This window comes from Eretmochelys imbricata, chromosome 1 (assembly GCF_965152235.1).
Source record: "Eretmochelys imbricata isolate rEreImb1 chromosome 1, rEreImb1.hap1, whole genome shotgun sequence".
Classification (NCBI taxonomy): Eukaryota; Metazoa; Chordata; order Testudines; family Cheloniidae; genus Eretmochelys; species Eretmochelys imbricata.
The window spans coordinates 208022275-208045425 of NC_135572.1; the positions used below are offsets into that span (position 1 = coordinate 208022275).

A 23151-nucleotide genomic window follows, 5' to 3' on the forward strand; every position below is an offset into this window, starting at 1 on the left:
ATCAGAATGGCGGTAGGTCTGAAGCAATTGAGTGCTGCAGGAGCGGACACTTAGCCGTCTGTCTCGCAGCATGGGGAAACCACATTGCATTGAATAATTGATTTCCAATCCGGGTAAATCAAAACAGTCAGCAGAGCTGGAAGAGCAGCATTTAAGAATGCATCCGATGAAGTGAGCTGTAGCTCAGGAAAGCTCATGCTCAGATAAATTGGTTAGTCTCTAAGGTGCCACAAGCCCTCCTGTTCTTTTTGCGGTTTTCAGAGAGGCTCCTTTGAACATGTCCATACATTTCCTAAAACCTCTTAACCCGTAAAATAACTGGGGCTGTGTGACAGATGGGAACTATGCGGTTACGATACGAAGGCAGGTCTTGTTATTGACGGTTTCCTGCTTCCGACAAGGCACCTGCTCTTCACAATTTTGTCCTGGATTTGTTTTACTCGACTTGAGCTTGCTCCCCCCGTCTCAGCTGGTCGAGGCAATGCAGAGCCAGGATTCCTGCAGGAGAGCGGCTGTCGGTTTTAAACCAGCTAGAGATGGGGGTTAAACACGGCCCCCCGGCGCCGAGCGCTGTTTCCAGCCCAAGCCCCCCCCGCAAGACGATCCCATTTAGAAACCACTGGGCTACGAGCCGGGGGGGGGACCAGCCATAGAAACGATTGCGGCGAGGCCAATTGCTTCGGCTCCCCCTCCCTGCCCGGGGGCAGAGTCTGACTGCAGCTCCCCCCGCCGGGGCCGGCTTCCCGGCTGCCCACGCAGGACTGGGGGTTTGTAAGCCGGCACCTTGCTGGCTCTCTCCCAAGTCCCCAGGAGAGCGGCGCGGGAGCTGCGCGGGCGCAGGGGCAGGAGCGAGCCGCAGCCCCTCCAGGGGAGGAAATGAAGGCGAGGGCAGGGAAACCAGCCCGGCCCCGCTCTCAAGGTTTCCTCCGTGTGTCACCCGCGGCGGGCGAGGGCAGCAGCCGGGAGCCCCGCGCGGAGCCGTAGCCAGCCTCGGGCTCCGGGCGGCTTCGAAGGGCACTTTGCAGTCCGGGGCCAGCCGCGGCGCGGGGACCATGAGCGGCCTCGCCTTGCTCTGCGGCTTGCCCTGGCTCCTGGGGGTGCTGCCGCAAGAGCTGCAGGCCGGGGCTGGTGGAAGGAGCGGCCGCCCCCCCCCCCACCAAAGCGGCGGATTTCGACCGGGTCTACGCAGGGACGGTGACCATCAACCGCGAGGAGATCTACGCCTTCAATTACACCAGCAAGCCGGGCCAGGTAAGGGCTGCCCAGCCTCCGCGGCCGGCCGTCGCTCCGGACGCCTCCCGAGCCCGCCCAGCTGCAAGGCTTCCTGAAGACTTATTGCTAGGGTGGGAGGTCACCGCACGCTCCCGCTCCTCTCCCGAGCCCTTGCCTGGATGTGGCTACCCTTCCCTGTGCCCAGCCACGCAGGGAGTGCTGTTCCCCAGCACAGCGAGGGGTGCTGTGCTTTCCCTCCCCGGGCATGCGGGACATGCAGGGTCTCTGACCCCCCCCCTTCCCCACAGCCCCCCCCCACACACACACCCCGCGCTGCATTAGCTTCCCAGCCGCGCAAGAAATGGATGCGTCCCCCACCATTCCGCTGCTCTTTGCACATGCCGCCTCCCTCTTTGGCTGGGGATTACGTTATTGTGATGTAACGATCTATCCCCAGTCGCCACCTGCAGCTTTGAGCCTTTTCCAGGGCTCCCCCTCAGCCCTGAATTTCGCAAAATAAAAGGGAAGCAATCACACTCATTTATCCGGGCAGGAGGAAGGACGTGGCAGCCTTCAATTGCATAGATCGATGCTATCCTAAGAAGGTCACATCAGCTGAGAGGATAGCGCTGTACCAACGCAATTATCTAGGCAACACACCGGTTTTGTCTAACTGTTCCCAACTTCCTGTGGTCAATGTTTAAAGGCCATAGTGGAGTTCAGTAACTAGTACATGGGCAAAACATCTATGCTCACAAACCTTTTTGTAAGTATCATTTTTCACACTTTAATGTCTAAGTAAGATCAGCATTCTCTTCCGAGACCTGGGACCACACATCATTAGTTGAGATGTAAGGGTCTCTATTGCAAGTAATTTAGATGATTCACAGTCGGGGGGAAAAGGTTGACTGATAGAGGTGTGCTTAATTTTGGTGGTGGTGGGAAGAAACTTATGTTCTAGCCTAGTGTTTTTCTGCAGCACCCTTCTCTATAAGATTTAAACGCTAAAAGTCTTTCCCCATCATCACAGTCCTGAATTATCTCTTAAATTAATATAGTACCTTTACATCCTAAAGCAGTGGTTTTCCACCTGTGGTCCATGGACCCCTGAAGTCTGCAGACTTTCTAAGATTTCCAAAAGCCTATCTCTCCATTTGAAATTTTTAAGGGGTCAGCAAATGAAAAATGGTTGAAAACCACTGACCTCAAACAATGGTTCTCAAACTTTTTTTTTTTTTTTTTTTTTTTGCAGACCACTTGAAAATGGCTGAGGGGCTCAGCAGACCACTTAATGAGCTTTCCAAATGTTGTTTGTACCGTTAGCTAACTATTGTAAAGCACTTTGGATAAAAGGGCTATATTTAAAAACACCCTTAATTATTTTTGTTCTACAAATAAAAGCACATAACTCATATTTTAATCAGTAGTCTTACCTTTCTAATGTGATGGATGTGCTCTCTCTCCCCCGCCACAGCAGCCCCCAAGCTGGGGCTGGGAAGGAGCGGGGGGGTCTCTCCCCCGCCACAGAGGTGAGGCTGGGAAGGAGGGCCATCTCTCCCCGGCAGCTGCAGCCCTGGAGCTGTGGAAAGTCGCCTCTTTCCCTGGCTGCCGCAGCCCTGCACATCCCACGTTCCCCCCAACCCCCTCTTCTCACCCACTCCCTATGCCCCCCAAGGTCACCACCTCACCTTAGATGTGTGTCTTCTCCAGGGTCCAGGCACCTAATTAGTGGAGCCATGTCTGCCCGGCTCCACTAATTAGGTGGGTGGCCCTTCATTCTATCATGTGCGACTGCCAGGCACGCACCTTAGAGGGAACTATCCGCAGACCACCTGAATGGAGCTCATGACCACTGGTGGCATAGGCGCCAACTTCTCATGGCGCCGGTGGGTGCTCACGCTGGCCCCGCTCTGACTCCACCCTGCCCTGCCCCTATTCCAAACCCTTCCCCAAAGTCTCCACCCCCTCCCTGCCCCTATTGGACCCCTCCCCAAATCCCCAGCCCCGCCGCCTCCTCTGAGTGTGCCGCGTTCCCCCTCCCCTCCCAGCTCTTGCTGTGTGAAACAGCTGGGAGCTAGGGGGAAAAAGCAGGCATGCGGCACTCTCAGGGGAGGAGGCGGAGGCGAGCTGGGGAGGGGAGCTGCCGGTGGGTGCAGAGCACTCACCAATTTTCCTTGTGGGTGCTCCAGCCCCGGAGCACTCCCGGAGTCGGCGCCTATGACCAGTGGTCCACGGACCACAGTTTGAGAACCTCTGTCCTAAAGCATACCAATATGGACAGACTTGTTCTGTCTTCAGTTATACAGAACAAGGGATTAAGGAATATTTTTTGTAAGCTATATTTCTAATGCTCTCTAATAAAATGAAAAAGGTGTTAATGGATGCTAACAAGAAAAATGGGATTTTTAAAATAAATTGAACTCTGGAATATAAAGTAATCCAGCACTTTATGGATTTCCCTTCCTTCTCCACCTCCCCCTCCAAAGTGTTATGTAAAATATATTCACCATTAAGGCTACAGGGCTATTTCAGTGTTTTGTTGATGTTAGTGATCTAACCAAGTTTTGCTCTCCTGGTTCATGGAAGCACTGGATTGAGGAGGTTGAGAGGATGTATAAGCAATAAGCGTTATTGCAGTGTCTTTTGCTGATTGGTGATATGAACTATGCTTCCCAAGGTGATTTGGTACTATGATGATGGCCATATAAGTGCATAGCTAGCCAAGTAAACTCTGTAGAGCAAGAGGTCTGTTAGTAGAGAACACAGATTTAGTGATTTTAGTTAGTTCATTTTACTGAATTAATTTCTAATATGTTATAGAGAGCTGAATGCCTTTACAACTTCTAAAAATAGGCCCATAGGCAGGAATGGTGATGAGGGTAGGCAAGCAGCCTATGTTAACTCCCAGATGTTTAACAAAGTCTGTCTGGTACATCCCAAGCCCACCCTCTACTTTCATGCCATTGCAAGAATTCAGAGCTCCTGCAACGAGAGAGAGAGAGACAGCAAGTTCCAGGCTCCATTGCAGCTGTCTGTGTTTCAAAAACCCCTGTCTCCGTGCCCCATCAGACTTCAGCACAAAGACTTTTGCACTGAAGTTAAACCTGCAGTGAACACCTGACATTCAATAAGGTGGAGAAGTCTGGATACTTGAGTAACTAAAGTCAAGCTTCATTTTTAATTAATTTTTTTAAATGAATAAATTCTTCAAATATAGCCCATGACACACCTGCCGGGGGGGTGGGCGGGGGCACATTGCCAACTCCTGGTGGGAACAGGGAGGAAAATCGTTTTGAAAATGTTATTGTGCTAAAAGGCTTCTACTGTGAGGAGAACCCAGAATGGACCCAGCACAGCCTCTAGTGAGCTTGGGTTTATTCAGCCAGAAGCCCCACAACTGCTGGCATCAATTAGCCTTGTCAGTATCCTCCAAGAAACTCTGGCTTATTAGAGGCAATTGGCATCCGGCATGTGTTTTCCCCCAGAAGGTGGGGATATAAACCAGCAGCAGAGGCCACCCTAGGTCAATCATATGGGGGCTCTTGAACACAGCTGGGTGTACATATGTCTGCATTTTGTCCCATAATTGATTCAGAAAGGTAGGTCTGTCCTAGGGTATTTGTGGTCTCACTTTTTCTTTGGTTGCTGGTTGGAGGGAGGCTTTACTTTAAATTGAGACTCTACGCAGGTGGGCAGATTCCTTTTGTACCTGGTCAACAGCTGCAGTGTAACGGAACCTCTCAGGATCCTTTAGCCATTATAAGCTTTGGCTCAGTGAACCTCGAGAGTCTGAGCAGCTATCAGGATTTATACAGTACTAAAAAATGATACAGCAGAGTTTACCTTCTAGTAGTGTGACTTAATATTCATTCCCCTTCAACAATCTCCCCAGTCCCCAAAGTGCCTCTCGGTGGTGAGTCAGCTAAATTTGGCTAATCTCGTGCCATGCCTCTGGTGTTCCTCCGGAGTTTCCCCATCCATTCGGATTAATTTTGTGTTCTGGCCGACTAGCCAGAAGCTCTTCATGCCTTGAGATGGAAATTGATGGGGGCCCACAAGTCTTCTGCGTGGATGATTAATCCTAGTTATGGCAAGTCTGTGTTGAGTGCAGGAGCATTTTACTCCTGGAAGGGCTGCAGAGGGAAAATGTGATTCTAACTGGCTTCATCTGGCCTCCTACCTCTGGGTAACTCCTCTTCTCCTCACTGTTCTGAGGGCAGATATACAAAGCAGGAGACAAACATTCAGAGAGCCAAAGTAATAATGACAAGACCTGTGGGTCACCATTTGCCCTAGCAGCAGGCCCGCTGACTGGGGAAGGGGACAATTACCCAGGGGCCTGGGCGATTTAAAAGGGCCCGCAGCAGCCGGGAGCCCCGGCCCCTTTTAAATTGCCCAGACGGGCCGCAGGACTCCTAGGCACGCGCGGGGTGGTACCGGTGGTGGTGAAGGTAGCTGGGCGGGCATGTGGGAGCCTTGGCCATGCTGGAAAAGCGTGCCCAGCCGCGCAGCCGGCGGTAGATCACTGGGTGCCCAGCAGCACAGGTGCAGCACCCGCCCTGGGGCTTGGAATTGCTGTCGGGAGCCTGCCTAGCAGGCTTTGTGTAGACTCCAGTCAGCCATGCCCATTTCTGTGGCTGCTGGGCTGCATAATGCCTGCCAGCATGCCTGGCATACAGTCAGTGAGGGAGATGGGCTTAGACTTCTCTTAAGCTCTTGCTGGATGGCAGGCTGGGAGCAGAACTGTTGTACCTAGCTGGTTCTCCCAACACCTCTCCGGTTTCTAGAAAGGACTTGGGCCTGACTGACCTCAAGAGACATTGGCTGCCTCTAGTCGCTCCCTTCCCATGCTGGGCATAGACACACATGGTTAGAGGAGGAGATGGCATGTGTAAGACCTACATCTGTCTCATACATGCATGCAAAGTCTAGTGGCTGTAGCACCAGGGAAGATGGTTCTGTTCCTGGGTCTGCACGAGATTGGCTGTGAGACCTTAGGTAAGTCACGGCCTTCCTGTGACTCAGCGGCCCTCTGTGTAAAATGGGAATAACAGTATTATTTGTATCTATCAGGTTGTATAATGTCCACAATTGTAATAGATTTCCATTCGTTTGGGCTCCTCTGGAACATAAACTTCTAGCCCACATGCATCACCCTGCAGGATCAAGCCTATATATAAAATGACCTTATATTGTTTCTCTCAGTCTTTCTGATGGTAATTTAGGAATGTGCACCACATAGTGATATTAACATATGGCTCTCATGCAACACTCTCCTTGTCTGAACTACACTGGCTGCACTGTCTATCACAAAACTAGTCGTGGCTCTGAGGAAAAGGCAGAAAGCCAGCAAGCTGCAGGGTCTGGAAGCACTGGAGCCAGCAGCAGGAGGTGCTCTGTGCCTGTTCACTAGGCTACTCTGCATTGTTTGGCTTCTCTGGAGGGGGACTGAGTGGAGCAAGCCACTCTCTTCTACCCCTTTGCTTGCTTTCTCATGGACTTGGCTGCAGAAGGGCCCAAATACTTCGTTCAGTTTGACTTGAGGGCTATTCTTCCTAACAGAGGGAAAGCAGCACAGAGCCAGAGGAAAGCTGAGATAATGGCTGTAACTGATTGGCAGAAGTAAAGCACAGGAAGCCACGATGGCACTGGAGGAACCAGTGGGTGAAATGTCTGTTTGGTGGGACTAAAAAATTTCTGCACATACTTCTTTTTAAATTAGAAAATATTTAAAACAAAAGTGAAACGTTTCTTACACTGCCACAATACGGCACACAAAGGGGAACATGGTCCCTGCCCTAAAATTATTAGATGGCTGGAAGGCCAACTACCTCATCTGAGTTTTCCCATGTAGCTTTGCTAGCAACTGCATTGTTCAAACAGCTGGAAGTCCTTCATTGTGGTCTCCCCAGCAGCAATCTGAAATTGCTAACATTGCTACCTGCATAGCTGTTTGTTTAATGGGGAACTGTTAATTGGTTTTTTTAATGTTTACATTATTACACAAGTGCATTCTGGCACAAATAACAAAGCCAGTTGTGTGCCCCGCAAAACTCAAGCAGGCAATTAGGTAAGTAAACATCTAAATGATGACCTTACTGGGGACCTCAGGGCTTGGAAGAGGGTAAATATGGAGCAGCAGTTAATTTTACTAAGTCCTAGTGAATTTTACTCTGCTGGCAAAACAGAGAAGGCTCCATGCAGCTGGTGAGAGAACCTACCCTGCTCCTATACAACACCAACCCAGGGACTTTGTGTGGAAAGAAATATGCCACAGTTATGGAGGAATCCAAGAGAGCTACCTTCTTCATCCCCATCAACTCTGCCAGTCACCCCAACTGCATTAATCGTATTGGACAGCCAACTGTCTTCTCTGTGCAGAGCTTTGGCTACTTCCTTGCAAAGATTAACTCTGCACAGGACAGTCTCTGGGCATGAGGGATGCCAAGCTAGAACAGAAATCAGAACTTCACCCTCCTTGACAGAGGTTGGACCAATTGCACAAGTGCATAAAATAGAAGCTCTGTGAGACATCTGGGCCATCATATGTGCCTCAGGCCACTGGACGTAATGGCTAGCAAAATCCAGCAAAGAACAGTATCACCCCCTACTGACCAAAATCATGAGCACTTCTCCTGGAGCAGGCAACTTACCTGCTGGACCCCCAAAAGAGTGTGATAGTCCAAGGATGATCGAGAAACCAGAACTGTGCTAACGATCTTGCAAACTGTTGCCCTGTCTCCAGCTTCCCTTTCCTGGGCAAATCCATTGGATTCTGAACACCTCCACTTTACAACAGTCTGCTCATATCCTGGCGCCTTCCTAATAAAGATCCAGCCCAGCCACAACACAGAGCTGGCTCTAATAGGGTTAGTGGATGACACTTTCCCTCTCCCTGCCCTTGTGGCTATGAACAGAGGCCAAATCTCAGCGACCCTACTACTCATCCTGTCAGCAAGTTTTTGACAGAGTGCTCAGAGGCTAGCTACTGGCTCAGGTTTCATTCCAAATCTGGCTCCTGGTGGTGCAGGTCACCGGAACAGGGGGAATAGCTCCTGGGTCTCCCACCACCCAGGTGGGTGCCCTAACCACTGGAGTACAGAGCCCTTCTCATGCTCTCTCTTTGGCCCTCTGACTCTTGAAGCTGTTCCGTTGTGTGTAACTACTTAAACAGGAGAGACTGAAGGAGCCCTACACCAGACTATCCTATAGCTCAGTGGTCAGAGCAGGCACCTGCAGCGGGGGAAATGCTGGTTCAAACCTGTTTGCCCCATCAAGCAGAGGGGGGAAATGAACCTAGGTCTCCCACCTCCCAGGTAAGTGCTCTAACCACAGGGCTAAAAGTAATGAAGTGACCACCAACTCCCCCCAACTCTGTGTGGAGTGAGGCAGGTGCCTAACTCATTCTCACAAGAAATGACTTAAGCTGCCTGATGCCAGGAGAGAGGTTCCTGGCTGTGACTCCCAAACAAAGATAGGCACTTCCCTGCAGACCAGACTCCATGAGTGGGACGGAGCTCAGGATACATCCCTCTCATCAGAATCTCCCATTGGCTAACTTAGGCAGCTCCCTGCCTAGCATGCTGGCTTTGGCAAATTGCATTCTATGGTGCCTATCTCTCTCCATTCATTGTCCAGGAGTGGAGGTGACTAGCATAGGCTGTATGAATTGCATTGTTTCAGTGATGAGTTGTTTTTTTGTGTGTTTATTATTATTATTTTTTTTTAGGGGCCTAAAAGTTGGGCATTGCAATGCTCAGCATAACAATACTTATGTCCCTTTATGTGGACCCTGGACTGGCCCTTCACACTAAGAGTTTATGGGGATTAGCAATAGGAAACAACAATTTACAGAGAAGGTAGGGAGGCAGCAGTTGCATCATCTTGGAGCTCCAAATTTATTTTCCTTCAATGACTTCCCACTCAGATTTGTCATTCAAAACAATTGGTAGGGGGAGGAGGAGCAACGTTCTGCACTGACAGTCAGTTCATTCACTGCCACCACCCCCCAGCTCAGCGGAGATTCAATTGAATTCTCTGGTTTCAGAAGGTGCTTTAAAGCCTACTGGGCCAGTCGCTCTTGGCCACCTCCAAATTGGCATGATTCTGCCCCTTCTGCAGCCCTGTCTCTTGCCTGTCGAACTTCGTAACAGCTTGTGTGCCTGCACGTTAGAGATGTTCCCTGCCCAGTGCTTTGACTTCGTGCCCTCAGTTTGTCAGGCCCAGGACCAAGCACTGAGGGAGAAGCGTGAGACCTCTCCCTTTTCCCTTCACAAGTGTCCCTAGCATCTGCAGGGGATTGCATCAGCGATTCTGCACTAAGGCCAAAACTTTCTTTTACCCCAGCCTGTTTGGGGGAGGGAAGAAGGGGAGACATTTCCTCTTTCCTCCACCTTCCGGCAGAGTAATTACAGTAGCCACTGCAGCTCCAATACCTACCCCCTATGACGGACAGGAGGCGCCATATAGTAGGCTTTCCTCTGGGAGACCCTAGTGTTGAGCCCTCTGCCACCCAGGAAGTGTGCACCCCATACATGGGTACCCCAAATCCTCCCTGCATGATTAGGGGAACCCCACTGGGGTGCCCTTTGCTCCCCAACAGAGGGAAGCCGGCTTTGCCCCCCTGATGCTGTCCCCCCAGCTCAGCAGACCCAGAGTGTGACTCTAACTAGAACTGATAACATTGCCCCTGGGGGAAGGCTGCCGCAACTGCAGCACTGCCATCCCCACTGTGGCATTCTCCAGTTTGGGGATGCGAGGGCTGTGGGGAAGCTCGGCACTTCCTGGGCCTTGCGCTGCAGGTAGATAATACAAGAAGCACAGGTTAACTAAGGGTGTAGCCTGGGAGAGGTCTGTGCTTTGCGGGTGAGGTTAGTGCTCCTGACTTTAGATAACGACATGAGGATTAATAATTTACTGACTTGCACAAGCAAGATTGCTTGAGGTCTGTGGTTGCAGCCAAAGCCTTGTCAGGAAGGGAGATGACCGTGCGTGGGCAGGCCATTTGTCTGGTTTTGACCCAGATGGTCCCTTTTTTGGGGTGGTTTGTCCCCGTCTGGTACTGGGACACACTCAGTCGTGGGTTTGTCTGGCATTGGCCAGGGGGATGCCAATTTGAAGAGTGCGCCCCTCCACTCCTGCCGGCATAGCCTCGCACACACTAGGTATGTGAGGTCACGCCTGTGGGGCTGGAGCGGCATGCTCTGCAAATTGGCATTCTCTGTATGGTGTGACCTTATACGCATCGGGCATGTCCAGTCATGCAGCAGAAGTGGTTCCACGTTCTTTCCAGAATAGCTGGTATTCTGGGAATGCGTGAGTGTTCACGCTAATGATGTGTGAGGCAGGTTCAGGACAGCCGGATTTTAAACAGGATGCCAGCAAGCCATGGTTCTGGATGGAGCGCTCAGGATGGCATCTGGGCAGTCCTGTATTGCACCAGTAGGGCTCAACCTAAAGTGTAGAATAAAACGTAAAAAGAACAAAAGCAATGTGCAGGTAGAAATACAGACTTTACATCTTGGTGTATCTACAGCTCTCCTCTTACTCCAGTATTTCTAGGATCAGACAGGAGATGTTCTGACCTCAGCCTCAGTTACTGCCTCCCTCAGTGTGTCCCTTCCCTTCTGTGTGCCTCGGTGTCCGCACCTGTAATATGGAGATAATACTTGGAATCCTCATTACAAAGGATTCCGAAGAAATTTGCTATCTGTATATCCTACATACGTTATACAGCAGATTAATGCTCTCAACCTGAGGCCAAGGACCAACGATGTCTGCAGAGCAGTTCCAGGTGACTCATGAAGCTGCAACTGCCAAAATTGTGAAGCATCTATCTTCAGGCAGCAACAGTTCCTGTTAGTAATAGCCTGGTCTGGGTGCCTCTTGGAACTTCCTGAGGTGTCTTTGGCCAAGTAAGCTTATAAAACCAAGCACTGTATGCACCTGCTTCAGGCCTTTCTTTGAAGGAAGTGCTCTTGTAATCAGATTTGTGCAGGGCATCAAAACTGGAGGGGTCACAAACTCAAAAGGACAGAAGCAGTCCACCCAGTGACCTAGTGAGATGCGAGCAGTGGAAAATGCAGACAATAGATGATAATGTTACCATTAGTAAGCATTTCCTGTATGTCCTATTACTAGCTATTCATAGGTCTTTTTACAGTATTACTGCAGCACCCAAAGGCCCCAGTCAGAATCAGGCTCCTATTGTGCTAGGTGCTGTACGAACACCTGGACAGACACTCCCTGTGCCAAAGCGCATCACAAGATTACAACGCATTTTTTTTTTTTAAAAGCTCTGAAAAAAGATGTAATGAACAGGAAGAAAGGAGGATGAGGGTGGTGGTGAGGATAAAAAAGCTATGTTATCCTGACTGGATCACTCCAAATAAAGACGGCTTTTTTTTAAGGAGCAAACACGAAAAAACACCACACAGTCAGACACTCTAGTGACTTTGGCATTATTTAAAAATACAACAAAAATAATGCCTAAATATACGTGAAGTACAACAACACAATGCAATATAACCCAGCACCAGCAAATAAGGCAATTCCAAAGCCTCAGCGTCCTGCAACGGTTTCCCAACTCTACAATTACCTCCCCCTACATCTTCATTTTGGAATATCGGGGGAAGGGGTTAAATTTTGCAGCATGCCCTGAAGATCACTGGATTTGGTCTGTTTCAGATTCCTGTGCATGTATGTGGAAAATTCCAAAGCCATGGGACCCTCACAGAAAATGCCCTGGCAACAGCCCAGTTTATGTATGCCAGTCAAGCTTCAGCTCAATGGCCGCTGATCTTGAGTGTGGTGCTGTGGCATGGGGAGAGAGGAAGTCTCCCAGATAGGTAGATCCTAAGGCATTTATGGCTTTAAAGGGCAAAACCCAATGCTCTTTAGTCTTTAAACTAAACCCACAGAGCACGGAACACTGGCTTAACATGCTTGTGGCGAGAGATTCCCCTTACCAAGTGGGCCACCATATTCTGGCTAGTTTTAAGGTATAGTGCCATGCAGAAGAGCTCACAGATGGACAGCACTGGGCAAAGGTAATTGGTACGCTAGGGCTGGTCCCATCTTTACTCCATCCCAGAACTCATGTTCTATTTGATCCAGTGTTGGATACTGGTGGTTGTCTTATAGGCAGCTCAGCAGTCTTGAGGAGAGATTTATAGGAGGAAAGGGTAGTGGCCTTACAGATTGATTGATTCAGGGAGGAGTTGCCATAGGCAAGTAACAGCATGGAGGACAGTGCTGAGTAATCTGTGGGGAGAAATGGGCGGTTGAGGTTGGCATCAGGTGGAGGAGCAGAGGTGTGAGGTCGTTGTAACAGGAGATGAGTGGATAATTGGGAAGGATTAGAGCTGTACAGGGCTTTGAAGCTTGAACTCTGGCGGAAAGCAGGGAGCTATTCAAAGAGGAGAGCCAGAGTGATGAAGATAGCAGCTCCATTTTTTTATGGACTGTAGAGGGGGCAATATGGGCATCCAGGAGGAAGTGAGCTGTAGCAGAGTGTGTTTTCGCAATCTGTTCTAGAGATTACCCCAAGTGAGCCAGTGAAAAGGGAGAGAGCAGGCAGTGAACCTGGAGGAGTTCACTGGGCTACAGTAAAATATACTTTGTTCGGTAACATTTTAGCCTTACGTACGAGAAGCTCAGGGTATGTCTACACTACGGAATTAGGTCGAATTTATAGAAGTCGGTTTTTTAGAAATCGGTTTTATATATTCGAGTGTGTGTGTCCCCACAGAAAATGCTCTAAGTGCATTAAGTGCATTAACTCGGCGGAGTGCTTCCACAGTACCGAGACAAGCGTCGACTTCCGGAGCGTTGCACTGTGGGTAGCTATCCCACAGTTCCCGCAGTCTCCGCTGCCCATTGGAATTCTGCGTTGAGATCCCAATGCCTGATGGGGCTAAAACATTGTCGCGGGTGGTTCTGGGTACATATCGTCAGGCCCCCCTTCCCTCCCTCCCTCCGTGAAAGCAAGGGCAGACAATCGTTTCGCGCCTTTTTTCCTGAGTTACCTGTGCAGACGCCATACCACGGCAAGCATGGAGCCCGCTCAGGTAACAGTCACCCTATGTCTCCTGGGTGCTGGCAGATGCGGTACTGCATTGCTACACAGTAGCAGCAACCCATTGCCTTCTGGCAGCAGACAGTGCAGTACGACTGGTAGCTGTCCTCGTCGTGTCCGAGGTGCTCCTGGCCACGTCGGCCGGGAGCGCCTGGGCAGACATGGGCGCAGGGACTAAATTTGGATTGACTTGACCAGGTCATTCTCTTTAGCCCTGCAGTCAGTCCTATTGAACCGTCTTATGGTGAGGAGGCAGACGATACGGATTGCTAGCAGTCGTACTGTACCATCTTCTGCCAGGCAGGCAAGAGATGAGGATGGATAGCAGTCGTATTGCACCATCTTCTGCCGAGCAGCCATGAGATGTGATGGCATGCAGTCCTTCTGCACCGTCTGCTGCCAGCCAAAGACGTAAAAGATAGATGGAGTGGATCAAAACAAGAAATAGACCAGATTTGTTTTGTACTCATTTGCTTTCCCCCCCCCCCCCCCCCGTCTAGGGGACTCATTCCTCTAGGTCACACTGCAGTCACTCACAGAGAAGGTGCAGCGAGGTAAATCTAGCCATGTATCAATCAGAGGCCAGACTAACCTCCTTGTTCCAATAAGAACAATAACTTAGGTGCACCATTTCTTATTGGAACCCTCCGTGAAGTCCTGCCTGAAATACTCCTTGATGTAAAGCCACCCCCTTTGTTGATTTCAGCTCCCTGAGGCCAACCCTGTAAGCTGTGTCGTCAGAAGCCCCTCCCTCCATCAGAGCAACGGTAGACAATTGTTCCGCGCCTTTTTTTCTGTGCGGATGCCATACCAAGGCAAGCATGGAGGCCGCTCAGCTCACTTTGGCAATTAGGAGCACATTAAACACCACATGCATTATCCAGCAGTATATGCAGCACCAGAACCTGGCAGAGCGATACCGGGCAAGGAGGCGACGTCAGTGCGGTCACGTGAGTGATCAGGACATGGACACAGATTTCTCTGAAAGCATGGGCCCTGCCAATGCATGCATCATGGTGCTAATGGGGCAGGTTCATGCTGTGGAACGCTGATTCTGGGCTCAGGAAACAAGCACAGACTGGTGGGACCGCATAGTGTTGCAGGTCTGGGATGATTCCCAGAGGCTGCAAAACTTTCGCATGCGTAAGTGCACTTTCATGGAACTTTGTGACTTGCTTTCCCCTGCCCTGAAGCGCATGAATACCAAGATGAGAGCAGCCCTCACAGTTGAGAAGTGAGTGGTGATAGCCCTGTGGAAGCTTGCAATGCCAGACAGCTACCGGTCAGCTGGGAATCAGTTTGGAGTGGGCAAATCTACTGTTGGGGCTGCTGTGATGCAAGTAGCCCACGCAATCAAAGATTTGCTAATATCAAGGGTAGTGACCCTGGGAAATGTGCAGGTCATAGTGGATGGCTTTGTTGCAATGGGATTCCCTAACTGTGGTGGGGCCATAGACGGAACCCTTATCCCTATCTTGGCACCAGAGCACCAAGCCGGCGAGTACATAAACCGCAAGGGGTACTTTTCAATTGTGCTGCAAGCCCTGGTGGATCACAAAGGACGTTTCACCAACATCAACGTGGGATGGCTGGGAAAGGTATGTGACGCTCACATCTTCAGGAACTCTGGTTTGTTTCAAAAGCTGCAGGAAGGGACTTTATTCCCAGACCAGAAAATAACTGTTGGGGACGTTGAAATGCCTATATGTATCCTTGGGGACCCAGCCTACCCCTTAATGCCATGGCTCATGAAGCCGTACACAGGCAGCCTGGACAGTAGTCAGGAGCTGTTCAACTACAGGCTGAGCAAGTGCAGAATGGTGGTAGAATGTGCATTTGGACGTTTAAAGGCACGCTGGCGCAGTTTACTGACTCGCTTAGACCTCAGCGAAACCAATATTCCCACTGTTATTACTGCTTGCTGTGTGCTCCACAATATGTGTGAGAGTAGGGGGGAGACGTTTATGGCGGGGTGGGAGGTTGAGGCAAATCGCTTGGCTGCTGGTTACGTGCAGCCAGACACCAGGGCAGTTAGAAGAGCACAGGAGGGCGCGGTATGCATCAGAGAAGCTTTGAAAACAAGTTTCATGACTGGCCAGGCTACGGTGTGAAAGTTCTCTTTGTTTCTCCTTGATGAAACCCCCCGCCCCTTGGTTCACTCTACTTCCCTGCAAGCTAACCACCCTCCCCTCCTCCCTTTAATCATTGCTTGCAGAGGCAATAAAGTCATTGTTGCTTCACATTCATGCATTCTTTATTCATTCATCACGCAAATAGGGGGATGACTACCAAGGTAGCCCAGGAGGGGTGGTGGAGGAGGGAAGGAAAATGCCACACAGCACTTTAAAAGTTTACAACTTTAAAATGTATTGAATGCCAGCCTTCTTTTTTTTGGGCAATCCTCTGTGGCGGAGTGGCTGGTTGGCCGGTGGCCCCCCCACCGCATTCTTGGGCATCTGGGTGTGGAGGCTATGGAACTTGGGGAGGAGGGCAGTTGGTTACACAGGGGCTGAGGTGGCAGTCTGTGCTCCAGCTGCCTTTGCTGCAGCTCAACCATACACTGGAGCATACTGGTTTGATCCTCCAGCAGCCTCAGCATTGAATCCTGCCTCCTCTCATCATGCTGCCGCTACATTTGAGCTTCAGCCCTGTCTTCAGCCCACCACCTCTCCTTCCAGTCATTTTGTGCTTTCCTGCACTCTGACATTATTTGCCTCCACACATTCGTCTGTGCTCCCGTCAGTGTGGGAGGACAGCATGAGCTCAGAGAACATTTCATCACGAGTGCGTTTTTTTTTTTCTTTCTAATCTTCACTAGCCTCTGGGAAGGAGAAGATCCTGTGATCATTGAAACACATGCAGCTGGTGGAGGAAAAAAAAGGGACAGTGGTATTTAAAAAGACACATTTTATAAAACAGTGGCTACAGTCTTTCAGGGTAAACCTTGCTGTTAACATTACATACATAGCACATGTGCTTTCGTTACAGGGTCGCATTTTGCCTCCCCCCACCGCGTGGCTACCCCCTCAACCCTCCCCCCTCCCTGTGGCTAACAGCGGGGAACATTTCTGTTCAGCCACAGGCAAACAGCCCAGCAGGAACGGGCTCCTCTGAGTGTCCCCTGAAGAAAAGCACTTTATTTCAACCAGGTGACCATGAATGATATCTCACTCTCCTGAGGATAACACAGAGAGATAAAGAACGGATGTTGTTTGAACGCCAGCACACATACACTGCAATGCTTTGTTGTACTATGATTCCCGAGTACGTGTTACTGGCCTGGAGTGGTAAAGTGTCCTACCATGAAGGACGCAATAAGGCTGCCCTCCCCAGAAACCTTTTGCAAAGGCTTTGGGAGTACATCCAGGAGAGCCGCGAATGCCAGGGCAAAGTAATCCTTTCACGTGCTTGCTTTTAAACCATGTATAGTATTTTAAAAGGTCCCTTCTCCGCCTGCCGGGTCCAGGAAGCAGCCTTGGGTGGGTTCGGGGGATACTGGCTCCAGGTCCAGGGTAAGAAACAGTTCCTGGCTGTTGGGAAAACCGGTTTCTCCGCTTGCTTGCTGTGAGCTATCTACAACCTCATCATCTTCTTCTTCTTCTTCATCCCTAAAACCTGTTTCTGTGTTGCCTCCATCTCCATTGAAGGAGTCAAACAACATGGCTGGGGTAGTGGTGGCTGAACCCCCTAAAATGGCATGCAGCTCATCATAGAAGCGGCATGTTTGGGGCTTTGACCTGGAGCGGCCGTTTGCCTCTCTGGTTTTCTGGTAGGCTTGTCTCAGCTCCTTAAGTTTCACGCGGCACTGCTTCGGGTCCCTGTTATGGCCTCTGTCCTTCATGCCCTGGGAGATTTTGATAAAGATTTTGGCATTTCGAAAACTGGAACGGAGTTCTGATAGCACGGATTCCTCTCCCCGTACAGCGATCAGATCCCGTACCTCCCGTTCAGTCCATGCTGGAGTTCTTTTGCGATTCTGGGACTCCATCATGGTCACCTCTGCTGATGAGCTCTGCATGGTCACCTGCAGCTTGCCATGCTGGCCAAACAGGAAATGAGATTCAAAAGTTCGCGGTTCTTTTCCAGTCTACCTGGCCAGTGCATCTGAGTTGAGAGTGCTGTCCCAGAGCGGTCACAATGGAGCACTCTGGGATAGCTCCCAGAGGCCAATATCGTCAAATTGTGTCCACAGTACCCCAAATTCGACCCGGCAAGGCCGATTTAAGCGCTAATCCACTTGTCAGGGGTGGAGTAAGGAAATCGATTTTAAGAGCCCTTTAAGTCGAAATAAAGGGCTTCATCGTGTGGACGGGTGCAGGTTTCCATCGATTTAACACTGCTAAATTCGACCTAAAATCCTAGTGTAGACCGGGGCTAAGACACTGCATTTCCACATCTGCAGGCATGGTTTCGATTAAGTTTCTGTGGCTAGGACATCAAATGTAAAACAGTAAAAAATCTTATCCTTTTCAGTAACAGTCACGGGGAGCAGGAAAGGAAAGGTGTGAGAGTAACAGTCTAGTGAATGGTGTTGTAGTAAAAGCTCTTGGATGAAAAAATTAATCTATTTATGAGGCCTACACAACTTATCTGGGAAAGTATTAAAAGATTAATTAGAGGTTGCTTTCTGGTCAGCTGTACTGCAGTGTATGTGTCCTGAGGCCTTTACACATTGCAGCTTCCTCCCAGGGTACAGTGTGGCAGATACAAAACTCTGTAATAACCCTGTGTTGCTATGGGGGCGGGGCGGGAAAATGTACAGTGCAGTAAAAACAATGCTCCTCCTCCTCCCATGTAATGGTGGACTGCCCTTCCAAGAGGTTAAATGTATTACGGAATGGCTCTAGTAACTCCATAATTTTGGTTGCATCAGGGTGTCTGCTATCATCGCAGTTTGCCCCCTCTCGGCCCTACTCCACAAGTGTATCGTTTTCTGTTTGTAACAAGCTCTCTCTGTTTGCCACGGGAGCTCTCACACGTTCTTGTGCACAATTTGCTAAAACTGGGCTAAGTTCCACTAGTACAAATCACAAAAGCTTCCTCGGCTACCCTAGGGGCTTGCACAGTGCACCTACACCAATTTCAGTGCACCAACTGGGGCAGTTTCAAGTGTAGATGAGGAATGAGAATGACAGCTGTTTGCAATGTGTTTGTAGAGTAAACTGTGAAAGATGGCTAGGGCTTTTCATTTTCAGTTTTTATTTTATTTCATTTTTCCTGGGAATTTATCAGTGTTTATTTCCACAACAACAAAAATAGTTGAAAATCAGTGCAAAAAACTATTAATAATTTTTCTGGGTAAATATCAGGGTTTATTTTGGTGGATGAAAAGTCGATGGGAAAAATATTCGGTAGATAAAAGCTTTGAATTCCGTTCATCAATGCAGAACTAAAACAGAACTCAAAACACAATGCCGCCTCTGAGTTTAAGAAAACAATACATCTCTAATCCCAGATAAAACTTTTCATTTGAATAAACCGTTTACTGTTGTAGACTTAGAACTACTAGTCTATAAATATTTACATTTAATAATTGGGCCACATCATTTGCAGTGCACACACTCAGCTTCATCCTTTTTCTCCTGTGGTGTGTTGTTGTTGTTTTTTATTTATTATTTTTTAAATATTTTTCAAATATTTCCTTGTGTTCTGAAGCATATTCTGATAAAGATTTTTGTTTTCTTTCCATTGTAGTGTGTCAGATCTTTAGACTGGTATCTGCTAACAGCTTGAAATGTGTACATGGTGGGTGTGAGACTCATCAGTACCTTAAGCAACCATGCACACAAGCTCTCAAGTGCATGCACAACTCGTTTATGGTGTGTATCTTCTAGACTAATCAACAGGCAGCTTTGCACATACACACAGACTAATGTGTTATCGTAATACATAGATCTCATGCAATGTATTGTACTTTCCTCATAAAACAAGTTATTTTTATATATTTGAATGATACAAAAGTGGGGTGAAAATCAGAAGGAAAAAAAAACTTTGTAAAACCTGGGAATTTTTCGGTTAAAAATCAGTTTAAACTGAAAACTAAGGGGCTTAAAGATGCCTAACCACAATCATGCTTTGTACCTGGTTGCACACCCTTTAGGAATGAGGGGGAGGAGGGAAGGTTCTGGGATGAGAATGAGCTGAGAACATCAAAGTGACCTGAAAGGTATAACAGTGCTACAAATCAAGGAAAGAGGAGTGAGCAGCGGCTGGATCTGTGAAGCCTTCAGTCTCTACAGCTGTCAATCACTAGCACCTTCCATCTGCTAGAACCTGCAGGGCTAGAAGCTGTGACCATGGTGGTTCTGGGCTGCTCAGGCCTCTGCATTGCCATTGGAGGCTTAGGCTGGGCTTCCATGGGAGGACCCTGCAAGGCTGGACTTGGCAGAAAGTACTGCCCAGCAGAACCTGAATGGTGGCCCCTCATAGCTCACTGATGGGCCAGTACCACTGCTTCAACCCAGAAGCCGTGAAGGGAGCTGTCTGAGCAACAACACAGACTGCCTGCCCATGTTTGCTCCAGACCCTAGGCTCCAGCACCTGACCCTGTTTTGTCCTTGTCTTCACTATTCAATTGCTAATCTGCCCTGACCCTGATCTCCTGGTAACCAGACTCTGCCTGCCTTGGGACACCTGATTCTCGGTCTGTCCACTGGTCCATCTCAGACTCTGACTTCCTGGAACCTGACTTAGCCCGACTCCCGCTCTGACCGCTCAATCTGACCACCCATGTTGCAGTCATGACTCCATCAGTTCAACACTATTTTAAGGCTCAAAAAACCCAAGACCTAGAGACTAATCAGATCAGAAGGGTTGGGGGAGAAATTCAAGTCACAGGGTCACTGAAGTCACCTGCACCACCCTCTTTTGCCAGGAACCCACAGTGAATCTGCAAAAAGAAAGGGAGTACTTGTGGCACCTTAGAGACTAACAAATTTATACAAGTCCTCCTCTTCTTTTTGCGAATACAGACTAACACGGCTGCTACTCTGAAACCTGTCATTATGCAAGACAGTGAATCTGGTTTCTTATTTGCAAGCAAGATGAATTTGCAAACCTACAAGAATATATTGAATGTGGGAGTATGTGTCTAACTCTGAGTTGTGTGGCTTCTTCACAGTTATGATGCATTGAGACCACTTATATTTTTAAATTAACTAGCACTTCTTGTTAGCTCTCCCAAAGTGCAACTTAATGCAAACATGCCGCTTAAATGAATAAGATTTACGTTTATTTGGAACAAAAGAAGGAGAAGAAAATCAGAGAAGTCATTCAAATTATAGTAACACTTTGGCAAAATGTGTGTCAGGTTTGATCTAGGTAAACCTGGCTCTTCCTTAATTAGTGATACCATTAGCTGTACACTCAGATTATAGGCCCTAATATTGCAATTGTACTCCTAGATTAGTATTTTGGTAATATTACAACTGCTCCATTTCCAGTAGGTGTTTCAGCCAGAGCTATGTGAAAGGAAATCCATCAAGCCAACTTCACTGTGTCATGTGAACACAGTGGAAAGTGGGGGGCGCGGAGGAGAGATCACTAAGATCAATTAAATCCCATTAATAGCTGAAAATGACGACTTCATTTGAAGGCAGCTGTCATCATTTCAAAGCCAATAGTTAGTCTCTCAAGGATGTAGCAGAACTCTGCCTCTGTCATTGGACTTATTATATCCCTGCCAGCCTAGCAGTGAACAACACTGCATATATATATATTCCAACCCCAGCTGCTGAACTGTACTGATAGGCATGATGTATAAATGCTGACGGGGTCATCATGTGTGAGTGCCTACAGTCAGAGCTGAAAGATGGGTGTGGTATCATCCATACATCCTCTATTGGGTTTGATAGGCTCCTCTGGTAGGGAGATGGACTCTGACCAGATGGGTCTCTTCCATCTATCACAAGGATCCCCTTCTCAGATTGTTAGAAATTCAAAGGACTCCTCAGAGCATATGCGATAAAATATAGAAAGGTCATGTCACTGGTGCTGCAAACATCTTGTAAGTGTTCCCAGGACAGGCAAGAGTGGATGTCTAGTCTTAAATCTACCCTGTTGTGCATGTGTCTGTTATGATATGATATGACATGGCATTTAATTCTATGACCATGTATTTACTTCTCAGATAATGCACTCTTTAATAAAGAGGCACATGTATAGAATCTTGTCTTATTGTGTTCATGCTCTGTATGCCAGACAGTCCGAGAAAGTAACTTTAATGTGAAAAATATGTTTTATGCTCTAGTCCTGCAGCTTACGGCAGACGATGAAGTGCGGTGTGTTTATAGTGGAAAAAATGCTGATATTTATAGGGGGGTTAGAATTAAATTACATGAATGAAACACCAGAGACAGTATTGCATCTTTCTGTGCATGTATAATTGCTACTTAATTGTATTACGTTATTCGCACATGGAAACCCACCGGCACCGTTTTTTTGGTCAACTTATTGAACACTTCAGTTTTCAATTTAGTTCTAGTTAGATAAATATAAGTATATGGATAACCTTCAAATCAGCTGCATACAAGTAAAAAATATTTCCCTAAAATTTTCAGTCACGGGGGGAAAATAATGTGATCATATTTTAAAGAAATCATATCCAGTATTGGGAATACATGGCATTTGCGCTCTTAAGACATTTTGTGGATAAAGCACCTGAAAAACATATAGTTCCACTATACATCTAAAAAAATTCTGTAGCTGAGTTATTTCTCTGAGAAGCAGTTTCTGAAATACCAGTCTACCAAATCCACTGTTCAAAGGGGCATCTGGCTATTAAAGAAGTGACATCATGGGCGGGGGGGTATCAAAGGCAGGGGGAGGCTGTGCCCCCAGGCCCGTTTCTGCTTCCCGGGCTGTGCTGCGGGAGGCTTTTCCCCGATGTGGCTGGGGCTCCAGGCTAATGGGGGCTGGCCTGTGCTCTGGGGCTGGGGGAGGGAGGCTGTGCTGCCCGCCCGGCTTGGGAGGGGTGGGGGGGAGTGTACGCTGCCCAACCTCACAGTGCTCCGGGCCTGGGGGGGCGGGGCGCGCCGCCAGCTCCTCTGCCTGGCATTCCGGGACTGGGGGGCTCAGGTGGCCGGGAGGGGGGGAGAAACGGACTCTGGGCTCCAGCAGGAGGGGCAGGGCCTTGAGCAGAAGGGGTGGTCCCAGCTGGGGTCTAGCCTCCCTGAGCCCAGGGTTCATCCACCGCTCATGAGTGACATCCTCCTAAATATACATGGCTTATTTCTCCCCTGCATCCAAGTCCTTAGAGTGCACAGAGGAGGGCCACAAGGGAGCTTGTTATAGCTCCCTGATTGTGTGCTGGCCTGGCCTGGGTGTTAAGTTGCCATGTAGCTGATATAAGATGCCAGTAGAGAGAGAGCTTTGTCATGCTATGCCCCATTCACCCACAGCCTGTCCCTTACACTGGGATAGAGTGGGGCAGCTGCCAGCAGGTATTCTCCAATGCCCATTTATGACCGAGGATCTGGCCCTCTTTGTGCTGAGTGGCACAAAGATTGCACCAAGAGAATCTGTCCCACAGTACCTGAGGTGTTGAGAAAATTTAGCAAATTAAGTATTACAGAACTAGATTTATATAATATGTGCTGAGCATGTTTGGGTTGAGTTGAGAGGCAAGAGCAACAAGGGTGATGTTGTGGTGGGCGTCTGCTAGAGACCACCAGACCAGGAGGATGAGGTAGATGAGGCTTTCTTAGGACAACTAAAAGAAGTTTCCAGATCACAGGCCCTGTTTCTCATGGGGGACTTCAATCATCCTGACATCTGCTGGGAGAGCAATACAGCAATGTACAGACAATCCAGGAAGTTTTTGGAGAGTGCTGGGGCCAACTTCCTGGTGCAAGTGGTGGAGGAAC

General features: G+C 48.8%; 1 protein-coding gene across 1 annotated transcript in view; it reads left to right on the plus strand.

Moving 5' to 3' along the window:
- Nucleotides 1–1052: 1052 nt before the first annotated feature.
- The window catches only part of SIDT1 (SID1 transmembrane family member 1), an 86902-nt gene continuing 64803 nt past the window's right edge, over nt 1053–23151 (plus strand). Inside the window, 2 exon segments of the mRNA XM_077823065.1 lie at nt 1053–1145; nt 1147–1251. Coding sequence (XP_077679191.1) covers nt 1053–1145; nt 1147–1251 — 198 coding nt within the window.